The 12,574-nt window shown below is 40.4% G+C and overlaps 1 protein-coding gene across 1 annotated transcript in view; it reads right to left on the reverse strand.

Moving 5' to 3' along the window:
• NCKAP1L (NCK associated protein 1 like) overlaps positions 1-12,574 on the reverse strand; it is a 290,353-nt gene that overhangs the window by 240,724 nt on the left and 37,055 nt on the right. Inside the window, exons 2-4 of the mRNA XM_056562778.1 lie at positions 10,828-10,938; positions 6,006-6,098; positions 169-225 (exon numbers count right to left, since the gene is read on the reverse strand). Coding sequence (XP_056418753.1) covers positions 169-225; positions 6,006-6,098; positions 10,828-10,938 — 261 coding nt within the window. The remainder of the gene's footprint in view (positions 1-168; positions 226-6,005; positions 6,099-10,827; positions 10,939-12,574) is intronic.

Below are 12,574 nucleotides of genomic sequence, written 5' to 3' on the forward strand. Positions count from 1 at the left end.
ATACACTGTGAAATTTACCTGCACCCTGCAGTTCTATAACTGCAGCGCAATTTCCTTGCATGCCAAGAAAGTGACAAACACCATTTTACAAAATGAGATCATTATCTGAAATTAGCAGCTGTACATTCATCCTTAAAAACGCTGCTTATAAAGAAGAATTGCACTTACAATGTCAAAGTAACACTGGCAAGCATCAATTGTATTCAGTAATTCATACACATGATCCTACAGGGAAAGAAGAAATGGTATTAGGGGTTTTATTCAAATCAATTCCTTAGGTATTCATTGAGGAGAAGAATTACAGATTTTTTTTTAGAGTTTTCTGAAACAAAAAAATATGATACAATTAATTTGTATGCAATGAGAATATAATTGATAGACATCAGCCAAACCTATTGTTTGTGCTTTTGGGTATAGACCGCAATTACAATTTTTAGCATTGTCATTATCATCGATTTTCAGTTACTGTTATTAAGATATATAATCTATAAACTGAACTAGCTATCTCCATTTAAATAAGCACAATAAGCTATTTCCATTGGAAAAAGAATGCATATGGAGAGCTGGATCAGCTTATTAACATTGCTGAATATTAATGCATTAACTATATGAATTCCATATCTTAACAAGGAATACTACTTTAACTGACTAGATTTGGCACATACATGTTGAGCAGATAATAAGAGGATTTCGTGCTCTGAATAACCTAGGGTTCTTCAGTTTTAATTTGATCTATGTGCTGCTTCATTTCCTTCTCGGTGGAGTTGCAGACTGAACACTTGCTGGTTCCCCTCAGTTGATCACTGGATCTTCTGGACACCCCTTTAACTAAAAGGTATTGCTCACAGCAGAAAGCATTCAAAAAAGTTACTGGTGGATTTTGTTTAAGCTATCGCCAGTGACCAAACATCCACCCATATCTAAGATGCTGGATGCCTCAGGGAGAGGAGGCTATATGCGCAGGTAAAGACATTTGTTTGTCAGCACCACAACTCTCTGTGTAAACAGTAAAAGTTCGGTAATGGTCCTACATAATGATCCTGCATTACTGATGAACGTTAATGCCTTGGTAACCAAATCATAATTCAATGTCACTATAAAAAACTTTTGACATGTTCTAGAGACAGTTTTGATGGAGTGGGGAGAAAAGTGGTTGGAATTCAGGCTGAATTAATATTTACACACGTTTTAGCCTTTACTTCAAGCTATATATTTGCAAGCTGTGAAAACAAGAAAATTAATGCAGAGCCCAACATGCCTATTGACTTTAATGGGCTCAATGGAGTCAAATTGTGACTTTGGTCCATTTTCGATGCCGCCTGTGCAGGACTCCAAAACCTGGCCCACAACGTTAAAAAGTCCCCCACAAAAAAAGTGTACACAGGGAAATTGACCAAAGAGAGTCACAGTTAGATGTTTTTTGGGCCATTTAAGTCAATGTGCACATTGGGCTCTCATTTACTGTCCCGTTTTGACAGCTTGTCAATGTAGAACTCAAAGGAAGGGCTAAAATGTGATGTGAATGCAGCCCTAGTTTAAGTCTTTGTAATGTGTAAATGCTGATGTCTTAAAGGAATTTAATAACATAAGAATATCTAAAAAGGAAGAAATAGAATCGTATAGACCAATATAACTGTTGAATACAGATAAAAAAAAACTGTAGCAAAGGCTTTAGCTAACAGGATACAGAGGATTATATCAGAAATAATAAATAAGGATCAGTGCAGGTATATACCTGGAAGGACAAAAAAACATAATATCCACAAAGTGCTCACGAATATACAGCTAGGTGAAGGTAGGGGTTCCCACTCCCTCCTGTCTTTGGACGCAGTTAAAGCATTTGACAGGGTGGAGCGGGACTTCCTTTGGGGTTTTTTGGGAAAGTATGGTATGGGAGGAGATTTGGTTAAAATGATTAAGTTGATGTATTCAAAAGCCACTGGGAAGATAAATATAGATGGCATGAGCTCTAAAGGATTTGCTATTTGCGATGGTTATAGAACCGTTGGTGGATAGCATAAGAAAAAGTGCGATAATAGTGGGTTTTGGAGCAGGGGGGGGAGAGGGGACAAGATTACAATGTATGCAGATGATATTCTGATGTTCCTGAAGGATCCAAAAAAATCTTTACCAAGAGTGATAGAAATAATAAGTAGCTATGGTAGATTCTCTGGACTGGCAATAAATTGGTCGAAATCGGTTATTATGTCACTGGGAGATGAAAATATAGGGAGGACATATGGACTAAGGGTAATAAATAAAGGAGAGGAATTTAAATATCTGGGGATAAATATATCAAGCGAGATAGGAAAATACCATCAGCTAAATACCCTAATTAATCAAGGAACTGGAAAAAAAGGTAAACATATGGAATGATTTAAACTTATCTAAAGCGGAAAAGATAATATTGATCAAGTCAGTTTTGATGCCAAAGATTCTGTATGTTGGTGCAAGATGAGGTTGTTTAGAAAAAGTATTGCAGTTTTCAACTCACTGATCTGGGGCAGAAAAATGAACATAAATTAAAGGGGTTATACAGGAAAAAACTTTTTTTTATATATCAACTGGCTCCAGAAAGTTAAACAGATTTGTAAATTACTTCTATTAAAAAATCTTAATCCTTTCAGTACTTATGAGCTTCTGAAGTTAAGGTTGTTCTTTTCTGTCTAAGTGCTCTCTGATGACACCTGTCTCGGGAACTGTCCAGTTTAGAAGAGGTTTGCTATGGGGATTTGCTTCTAAACTGCGCGGTTCCTGAGACAGGTGTCATCAGAGAAACTTAGACAGAAAAGAACAACCTTAACTTCAGAAGCTCATAAGTACTGAAAGGATTAAGATTTTTTAATAGAAGTAATTTACAAATCTGTTTAACTTTCTGGAGCCAGTTGATATATAAAAAAAATAAAGTTTTTTCCTGGATAACCCCTTTAAATTGGAATATTTGTGTCAAAAAAAGGAGAATGGAGGGATAGACTTTCCGGATATATATAAGTATTTTTTGGCAGGCCAAATTTATTTCTTGATCGAATGGAAACAATTTGCTTTCTTTGACTTTTTGTTATCTGATAGTGGTGTGATATTTAAGAACTTATTCCAGTTGTTTGAATCGGGGAAGTTAGAAGAAGAAAAATGGAGGAAGATTTTGATGGTTAAAAGTTTGGTTAAAACATGGAAGGTATTTAGGAAAGAGATGGATATAAAGGGAGTAATGGATAGGGCATCATTGTTGGATAATTTGAATATCCCTGAAGTAAGTGAGCTAGGAAAGATACATTTATTTAATAATATGGGGCGTATTAGGATAGAAAAAGTATGGGGGGAAGGTAAATAAAAAAATTTGACCGAACTGAAAGAAGATTTCAATCTAAAGGAGGGAGGATGGTTGGATTATATTGGCTTGAAAAAAGCTTTCAGTGAGTTTATTAGTAATGGGGGATGGATGTATTCAGTATACCCTGAGATTATAAATAAAATAATGGATGGTAAAATAAATAAAAAAAAAACATATTTCGTATGTGTATACAGCTTTGACAAATTTAGGAAAAAATAAACTAATGCATAAGAGTTTTCAGAAATGGGAGGAGGAGATTGGTTCCATTAAAGAGATAAAATGGGATATAGTACGAAAGAACATTAATTTAGTATCTCCAAACTTGAATCACAGGTTAATACAATTTAATATTGTGTATAGACTTTATTATACACCTTGTTTCCTGGAAAGGATAGGTATCAGGGAAGGACGTAACTGTAATAGATGTAATATAGAGAAAGCAGGACACATACATTTATTATGGAGTTGTCCGGAGATTGTCAATTATTGGAAAGAAATGGCGTATAAACTCGAGTATAAGCCTAGTTTTTACAGCACGATTTTTCGTGCTGAAAACGCCCCCCTCGGCTTATGCTCGAGTAAACTCTCCGCCTGTCAATCCTTCATCAGTGGTCTTCAACCTGCGGACCTCCAGATGTTGCAAAACTGCAACTCCCAGCAAGCCCTGCTGTCCGGGCATGCTGGGTGTTGTAGTTTTGAAAACTCTGGAGGTCCACAGGTTGAAGACCACTGCAGCCTTCGTCATCATCCAGCCCCCCCCCCCTTTTGTTTTGTACTCACCTCCCCTCGGCGGGAAGTTAGGGTGAGCTGGTCCGGGCCACCTATGCTGCAGGGACCGTCCGGTGGGGATGGTTAGTCGCTGCGGGCTGTCCATTTTCACCGGGGGGGGGCCTCTTCTCCGCGCTTTGGGCCCGGCTCGGAGTAGTGATGTTCATGACGTCCCTGTGCGTCGTCGTCAAGGCAACGTCACTAGTCCGGGCATGAAGAGCGGAGAAGAGGCCCCCCCCTAGGTGAAAGTGGAAGGGGAGGGGAGTACAAAACAAAAGGGGGGGGGCTGGATGATGACAAAGGCCGCAGTGGTCTTCAACCTGCGGACCTCCAGAGGTTTCAAAACTACAACTCCCAGCATGCCTTGACAGCCGATGGCTGTCCGGGCATGCTGGGAGTTGTAGTTTTGCAACATCTGGAGATCTGCAGGTTGAAGACCACTGATGAAGGGGTTGATAGTAGAGTAAATAACTTTTCCTGGGTTTTTGGGGTAAAATTAGGGGCCTCGGCTTATATTCGGGTCGGCTTATGCTCGAGTATATACGGCTCCGCCGCCGGCTCCCTGCGATTTAAAGGGCCAGTGCGTCAATGATTGGCACCTGGCTCAATCAGTGCTCACACCTGTGCCCTCACTATAAAACCTCATTTCCCCTTCCCTGCATTGCCGGATCTTGTTGCCTCAGTGCCAGTGAAAGCGTTCCTGTGTATGTCCCAAGCCAGTGTTCCAGACCCTCTGCCGTTGCCCCTGACTACGATCCTTGCTGCCTGCCCTGACCTTCTGCTACATCCGACCTTGCTCTTGCCTAATCCCTTGTACCGCGCCTGTCTCAGCCGTCAGTTGGGGTTGAGTCGCTATCGGGTGGAACGACCTGGGGGTTACTTGCCGCTGCAAGTCGATCCCGGTTTGCGGCGGGCTCTGGTGAAAACCAGTAACCCCTTAGACTCCGTTCCCCTGGTACGGCCCACGTCATCACCCCACTGACACAGAGGATCCACCATCAGTATCCTCACAGTATCCGGATCCTGACAGTTATATTGTAAGGGGGAGGAGAGGTAGAGAGCCCGTTTTTTTCTTCTTTTTTATCATTAGTGTAAATCCGTGAGATGTGAAGGGACGTGCAGTTAGGAGGATAGATTGGAATGGAACAGTTGAAAGGGAGAGAACGGTAAGATGGAATATTAAAATCGACAGTTAAATAATAATTTATATAGGGGGAAGACATATGTGGTGGGGGAAGGTGTATGACCATTCTCTGTCCTTCTGAGTCTGTGGCCCTATATCTGGCAATGTATGCAGGACTGGGGGAGTTCTGGGTTAGCTGGAGGATATGTTCCCTTTCTTTTATCATTTGAAAACGAAATGGGAAAAAAAAATCTATCTATTTATCTATCTTTATTTGTTTATTTATTCGTTGTAATAGACTGTTATTATTATTTTTTAAAGTGCTTTCTTCATTCTTGTCCATGACCTATGTCAGATCTTACATCTTAATTTCAGCCTTGGCAGAAAACAACCCATGATCGGGGTTTTAGATCGTTTAGAAGCAATCAGCATACCCATTTTTTCAATCTCAAACAATCTCTTTCGTGAATGAGTAAATAAAGCAGAATAATAATGAACATAAATCAACAAACTGTTGCTGTTGCTTTTATTACAAGGTGGAGAATGAAGTCACAAAAAGATTCTTTAATGCTGAGAAGTAGTAATAATGATGCAGAAATATACTTCATGCAGGGAAGGTTTGATATTGCCAAACAGAACACTGTCCTATAAACAAATAGAAATACTACTTCAAAGCAGAACTATTTGACATAAAGTTGGCAACCAAGAGAAAAACAACCTTTGTTATGGTAATGAACCTGTATACAAAAACTAGGCTAATTGTTTTTATCAATCAATACTTACTCTAAACTCCATCACATCCAAAAATGTCAAATAGTAACCATTCAAATATTTCACGATCTCAGTTTTATCTTTGTGCACCGGCCCAAGATGTTGCTGAATTCAGAAGATGAAAAAAGAGCTATTAATTATTATTGCACAGAGACCTAATTTTTCAATTTCCCACAAATAGAAATTTGTGTATTGTGCTGGTTACAAAATACTCTATATTTATCTGCATGAGAGAATGTGATTTTTCACAATCCACTGCTATCAAATAAATAGTTCTCCATAATGAATTTACTTTATTGTACTTACAATAGTTATGGGCCATTCTGTAACAACTATGCATGCATACAATATAACCCATGAACCACACTGCAAAGGGATGAGTTCATGTACTGTACCATACACTGATATGCACAGATAGGAAATGAGATTTAAACTTAGCTTTTAAAGGGGTTCTCCAGTGCTTTAGCCATCTTATCCCCTATCCAAAGGATAAGGGATAAGATGCCTGATCTCGGGAGTCCCGCCGCTGGGGACCCCCGGGATCTTGCACGTAGCACCCCGTTTGTAATCAGTACCCGTGTTCGCTTCGGGTCTGATTACCGACGACCACAAGGCCGGCGGCGTGTGACATCACGCCTCCGCCCCCGTGTGAAGTCACGCTCCGCCCCTCAATGTAAGCCTACGGGAGGGGGCATTATAGCTGTCACGCCCCCTCCCATAGGCTTGCATTGAGGGGCAGAGCGTGACGTCACACGCCGCCGGCCTTGTGGTCGTCGGTAATCAGACCCGGAGCGATCACACTCCGGGTAATGATTACAAGCGGGGTGCCGCGTGCAAGATCCCGGGGGTCCCCAGCGGCAGGACTCCCGGGATCAGGCATCTTATCCCCTATCCTTTGGATAGGGAATAAGATGTCTAAAGCACCTGAGAACCCCTTTTAATGCTCCAACTGATAAAAAAGATCAAAAAATACAAATTCAAAAAACTTACATATAGGCCACCATCTCAGTGTTCATGCAGTATTATGAGTAAATGAGCAGTATGTCATTTCATAGTGCGGGACTCCCTTCCCTCTGGGATGTAGTTCTCTTGTTTTCCATGTGACTGGATATCCCAGGGGGATTATTCAACCAGATAAATATGTCCCAGAGGCCTATTCTTATCTGTCTCTAAACATCATACGACAGTATATATTTTATATTGTCTAAGGCCTCTATTGCAACACACCCGCATATGCACTTGATTTTATTGCACAAATGTTCACACACTTGATCATCTAGGGCACAGCTTCTTATCCATAAAACCACATAGATTCCAAGTGTAGCTGCATATTTTAACGTCTATCACACAGACTGGTAAAACAAAGCTGCTCCTATGGGCTATGTCATGGTTGATCCGTATTTATATCCAAGATCTCATAGGATTAATGTTAAAACAGCATTTATCTTATTGCACAGTTTATAGCCTTAATTGCATATATAGGTTATTGCACACACAGGATATATATTGCACTTATCACCAGAGTTGTGCTGATTGCATAGTTTCTATTCCAACAGTGCAGTGTGCATAAAGGGTGCTACAAAGATAATGAAAACCTGTGGTCCCGAACTTGCTTCATTCGTCTATCCAAGTTGCCATCAGGTGGCCACTTCTTTTCACCTCAATTCAGATTCAACATGTTACCCGCTGTTGGGTCCATCAGGAATCTTGACTAAACAGTATAGGGGAGATTTATCAATGTTTGCTTATGTATTCCTTTCTTTAGTAAATTTTTTCTTACAATTATGTGCGACTTATTTATCAACTGCTTTCAGCCTGTTTGGCTTTTTCTCAGGCTTTTTCTGCTCCATGTCTGAGCTGGAGTAAATTTAGTAGGTTTTTTCATGCGATGCAACTTTTTTGCGACTTACGCACTTGATAAATCTCTGACCACTGCAAGTCAAAAATCACTTTTTGCTTTGGTAAGCAATATTTTTTATATTTTTTTTTGCTTAGGACACTGCACAATCAAAAAGTCACAGAAAGAAATTGTGTAGGCGCAATTGCGACAATTTTTCGACAATTTTACGCATAAAAACCTACTAAATCCCTCAATAAATCTCCCCCTATTTGTTTACCGTAGAACGCTCCTGCTGTAGCGTGTATCAGACATGACACTGATGGCGGCCATGTCAATGATAAGTGCTGTGTGAACATTTGTGCAATAAAATCAAGTGCATATGTGGGTGTGTTGCAATAGAGGCCTGTAGATACAGTATACTGTTGAATGATGTTTAGAGACAGATAAGAATAAACCTCTGGGACATATTTATCTGGTTGAATAATCCCCCTGGGATATCCAGTCACATGGAAAACAAGAGAACTATATCCCAGAGTGAAGGGAGTCCCGCACTATGAAATGACATACTGCTCATTCACTGCATAATACAGCGTGGACACTGGGATGGCGGCCTATATGTATGTTTTTTGAATTTGCATTTATTTTTTATTTTTTTTGGTTGGAACATTAAGGCTAGGTTCACACTGCGGAATATCCGGGCAGAACAATTTGAGTGCGGCAAGCATGATGCTGTAACTGAGCCTTAAAAGGGTACTCCGGTGCCAGAAAGTTATACAGATTTGTAAATTACTTCTGTTTAAAAATCTAAAGCCTTCTTGTACTTATCAACTGCTGTATAATATAGAGAAAGTTGTGTATTTCTTTATATTTTGATCAGAGTGCTCTCTGCTGCCATCTCTGTCTGTGTCAGGAACTGTCCAGGACAGGAGCATATCCCCATAGGAAACCTTTACTGCTACAGACAGTTCCTGACACGGACAGAGGTGACAGCAGAGAGCACTGTGGTCAGACTGGAAAGAACTACATAACTTTCTCTTTAGTATACAGCAGCTGATCAGAACTGGAAGGATTAAGATTGTTAACCCCTTAAGGACCACGGGTTTTTCCGTTTTTGCACTTTCATCTTTTCCTCCTCACCTTTGAAAAATCATAATCCTTTCAATTTTGCACCAAAAAATCCATATGATGGCTTATTTTTTGCGCCACCAATTCTAATTTGCAGTGACATCAGTCATTTTACCCAAAAATCTACGGCGAAACGGGAAAAAAAATCATTGTGCGATGAAATTGAAGAAAAAACGCCATTTTGTAACTTTTGAGGGCTTCCGTTTCTACGCAGAAATTTTTTTGGTAAAAATGACGCCTTATCTTTATTCTCTAGGTCCATATGATTAAAATGATACCCTACTTATATAGGTTTGATTTTGTCGTACTTCTGTAAAAAATCATAGCTACATGCAGAAAAATGTATACGTTTAAAATTGTCATTTTCTGACCCCTATAACTTTTTTATTTTACCGCATATGGGGCGGTATGAGGGCTCATTTTTTGTACCGTGTTCTGAAGTTTTTAGAGGTATCATTTTTGTATTGATCGGACTTTTTGATCACTTTTTATTCATTTTTTTATTATATAAAAAGTGACCAAAAATATGTTATTTTGGACTTTGGAATTTTTTAGCGCATATGCCATTGACCGTGCAGTTTAATTAATGATATATTTTTATAGTTCAGACATTTACGCATGCGGCGATACCACATATGTTTATATTTATTTTTATTGACATGGTGTTTTTTTATGGGAAAAGGGGGGTGATTTGAACTTTTATTAAGGAAAGGGTTAAATCACATTTATTAACTTTTTATTTACACATTTTTTTTGCATTGTTATAGCTCCCATAGGGACCTATAACACTGCACACACTGATCTTATACCCTGTTCACTGTAAAGCCATAACTTTGCAATGATCAGCGTTATCGGGGGTCGATTGCTCAAGCCTGCATCTCAGGCTTGGAGCAATCAATCGCCAAGGGGACACGCCGGAGGCAGATAAGAGGACCTCCGCTCGTGTTCCAGCTGATCGGGACACCGCATTTTCACTGCGGTGGTCCCGATCAGCCCCGCTGAGCAGCCGGGCAGCTTTCACTTTCGTTTGAGATTTCGTTCAACTTTGAATGCCTCGTCTAAAGGGTTTATAGCGCGCGGCACCGCGATCGCTGCCGCGCGCTATTAGCCCCGGGTCCGGCATCAGATACATGCCGAGACTGACCCGATATGACGCGGGGTCACCGCGTTATATCGCGGGAGCTGGCCAAAGACGTAAATATACGTCCTTGGTGATTAAGGGGTTTAATAGAAAGAAATTACAAATCTGTTTAACTTTCTGGCACCAGATAATTTGAAAACATTTGTTTTTCTACTTTTTTGAAACAGGTTGAAAAATTTTTTGGGCTTTTATATGTGGGCATTTTAATATGTGTACCCTTTTTTTTCGGGATATTAAAGAAGAACTCCAGAACATAAAAATTGTCGCCCATACTGCGGGCATTAAAAAAATAAAGATATACATACCTTCCTCCTCTCCCCCGGGGCCTTCGGTAACCGGCTCCGGCCTCCGCCGTGATCCAGTGTGATGTTTTTGGACCCGGCAGCAGGTGCCGGTGTAGTGAAGGATTTTGTGTCCTGAAGTGTTTTCCCACTGCCGCTCAGCCTATCGCCGGCCAAGTCTGACTTCGCTGCGGCTGGTGATTGGCTGAGTGCAGTATGACTCATCCGACCACCGGCAACCAGGAAGTGGATCACGGCGGAGAGCGGAGGCCCCGGGGGAGCGGAGTAAGGTATGTACATCTTTATTTTTTTTTACAGCCGGCAGTTTGGGCAGCAATTTTTATATTCCGGAGTTCTCCTTTAAGTTTGGTGCTATTCAACTGAAAGTGTCTGAGCTTGGACAAAGCTACAGGATAAAACAGAATAGACAATATAATTAGAAATTACCGTGCTGCTGCGAACATCAATGCTTGGAAACTTCTTGCTGATATATTTTAGAGAAGACTCCATTGATTTATCTGTGAAAAAGGGAGGCTTTGTCTTGGCATCAGAGCATGTCTGTAGAAGATAGAAAATAGGTATGCATTCATTAAAATACAACATTTTTATTCACAGTAATGTTATACTTTTGTTGTTATTATATAATTATTATTAATAGATAGATTCTAAAGGATGTTGCCTGTAGTAAAGGGCTGTAGGTAAAGTAGCATAATGGCCAGTGACTAAAAACCAAAGCAAAACTGGCATAGTTGCCCATACCAACCAATCACAGGACAGCTTACATAGTGTGACATAAGATGTTGACAACAAAGCAATAAAAAAGCTTTTTGCATGTTTTGCAAGAATGTGGTCTATTGTGACAGTACAGCACAACATTCAGAATACATTTGGTAAATGTACTTTTCATAGAAAAGGCATTTTGAGTTGGGTGAAGCAATTGAAAACCACTGGGTGTTTATGTCATAGGCGAAGTCTGTGCTGCCCAAAGACGTCTGAAGAGAGAGTGAAAATCATGTGAGCCTTGTACGGGCATAGTCCTAGAAAGTTGATCAGGCTTACTAATATGGAACTACAGATTCCACAAACCACTGTGTATGGCATATCTTACAAACATGTCTGTGTTGTAAGTCATTTAGATGACATCTTCTTCAGGAGTTGAAACCAGACGACAAACGCTGTGACTTTTGTATTGAGTTTCAGGATTAATTGGAAAAGAACGAATTTGCTGATAGGCGGTGTTCAGTGACAAGACAATCTTTCACCTCAGTGGGAAGATCAACCGCTACAATGTTAGAATTTGGGGCTGAGAAAAACCATGTTTCCTTATCGAGCACATGAGGGACTCTGCCAAAGTAAATGTACTCTGTTCAACGAACAGGTGCATTGTCTACTATCCCTTTTTTTTTGCCGAGAATATTGTCACTGGCCACTTCTACCTGGACATGTTAAAGGATCCCCAGATTACCAGAGGCAATCATCAGATCTAACACCCCACAACTTCTTTATGGAAGGCTATATCATAGACTCCTCAGCCGAAAAATCTGAACGACCCGAGACAATCCATCACTGAAACTGTGTAGTCCATATTCAGGGATATGCAGTAATGCGTCAGGACTAGACTACCACCTAGACATCTGCTGTGTCACCAATGGAAATCACTTTAAACATTTGTAGTGTAAAGCTATAATGGAATGTATAGATCAGGTGTAGGCAACCTTTTAGTAGTGCTGTGCCCAAATTTTTTTCCGAAGTCCCTTGGTGTGACGGCAATATAGGTGTGGCTTGTTGTAGGTGTGGCTTGTCACAGGGTAATTGTTTTTTTACAGAATTTTCCCTATATATTGTCCTACCTGTAAGGACCTTACAGTGAGAACAACCATTTTAACTCAGACCTGTATACTACAGACCTCCCTGCATAATATCTAGTCCTCAGAGTCAACCCCACCATAATACAGACCCCAGAATCAGTCCTCACCACAATACAGACCCCAGAATCATACCCACCATAATACAGACCCCAGAATCACCCCCCACCATAATACAGACTCCAGATTCAGTCCCCACCATAATACAGACCTCAGAATCAGACCCCACCATAATACAGACCCTAGAATCAGACAACACCATAATACAGACCCAAGAATCAGACCCCACCATAATACAGACCTCAGAACCACCACCCACCATAATACAG

This window comes from Hyla sarda, chromosome 2 (assembly GCF_029499605.1).
Source record: "Hyla sarda isolate aHylSar1 chromosome 2, aHylSar1.hap1, whole genome shotgun sequence".
In the NCBI taxonomy this organism is placed as follows: Eukaryota; Metazoa; Chordata; class Amphibia; order Anura; family Hylidae; genus Hyla; species Hyla sarda.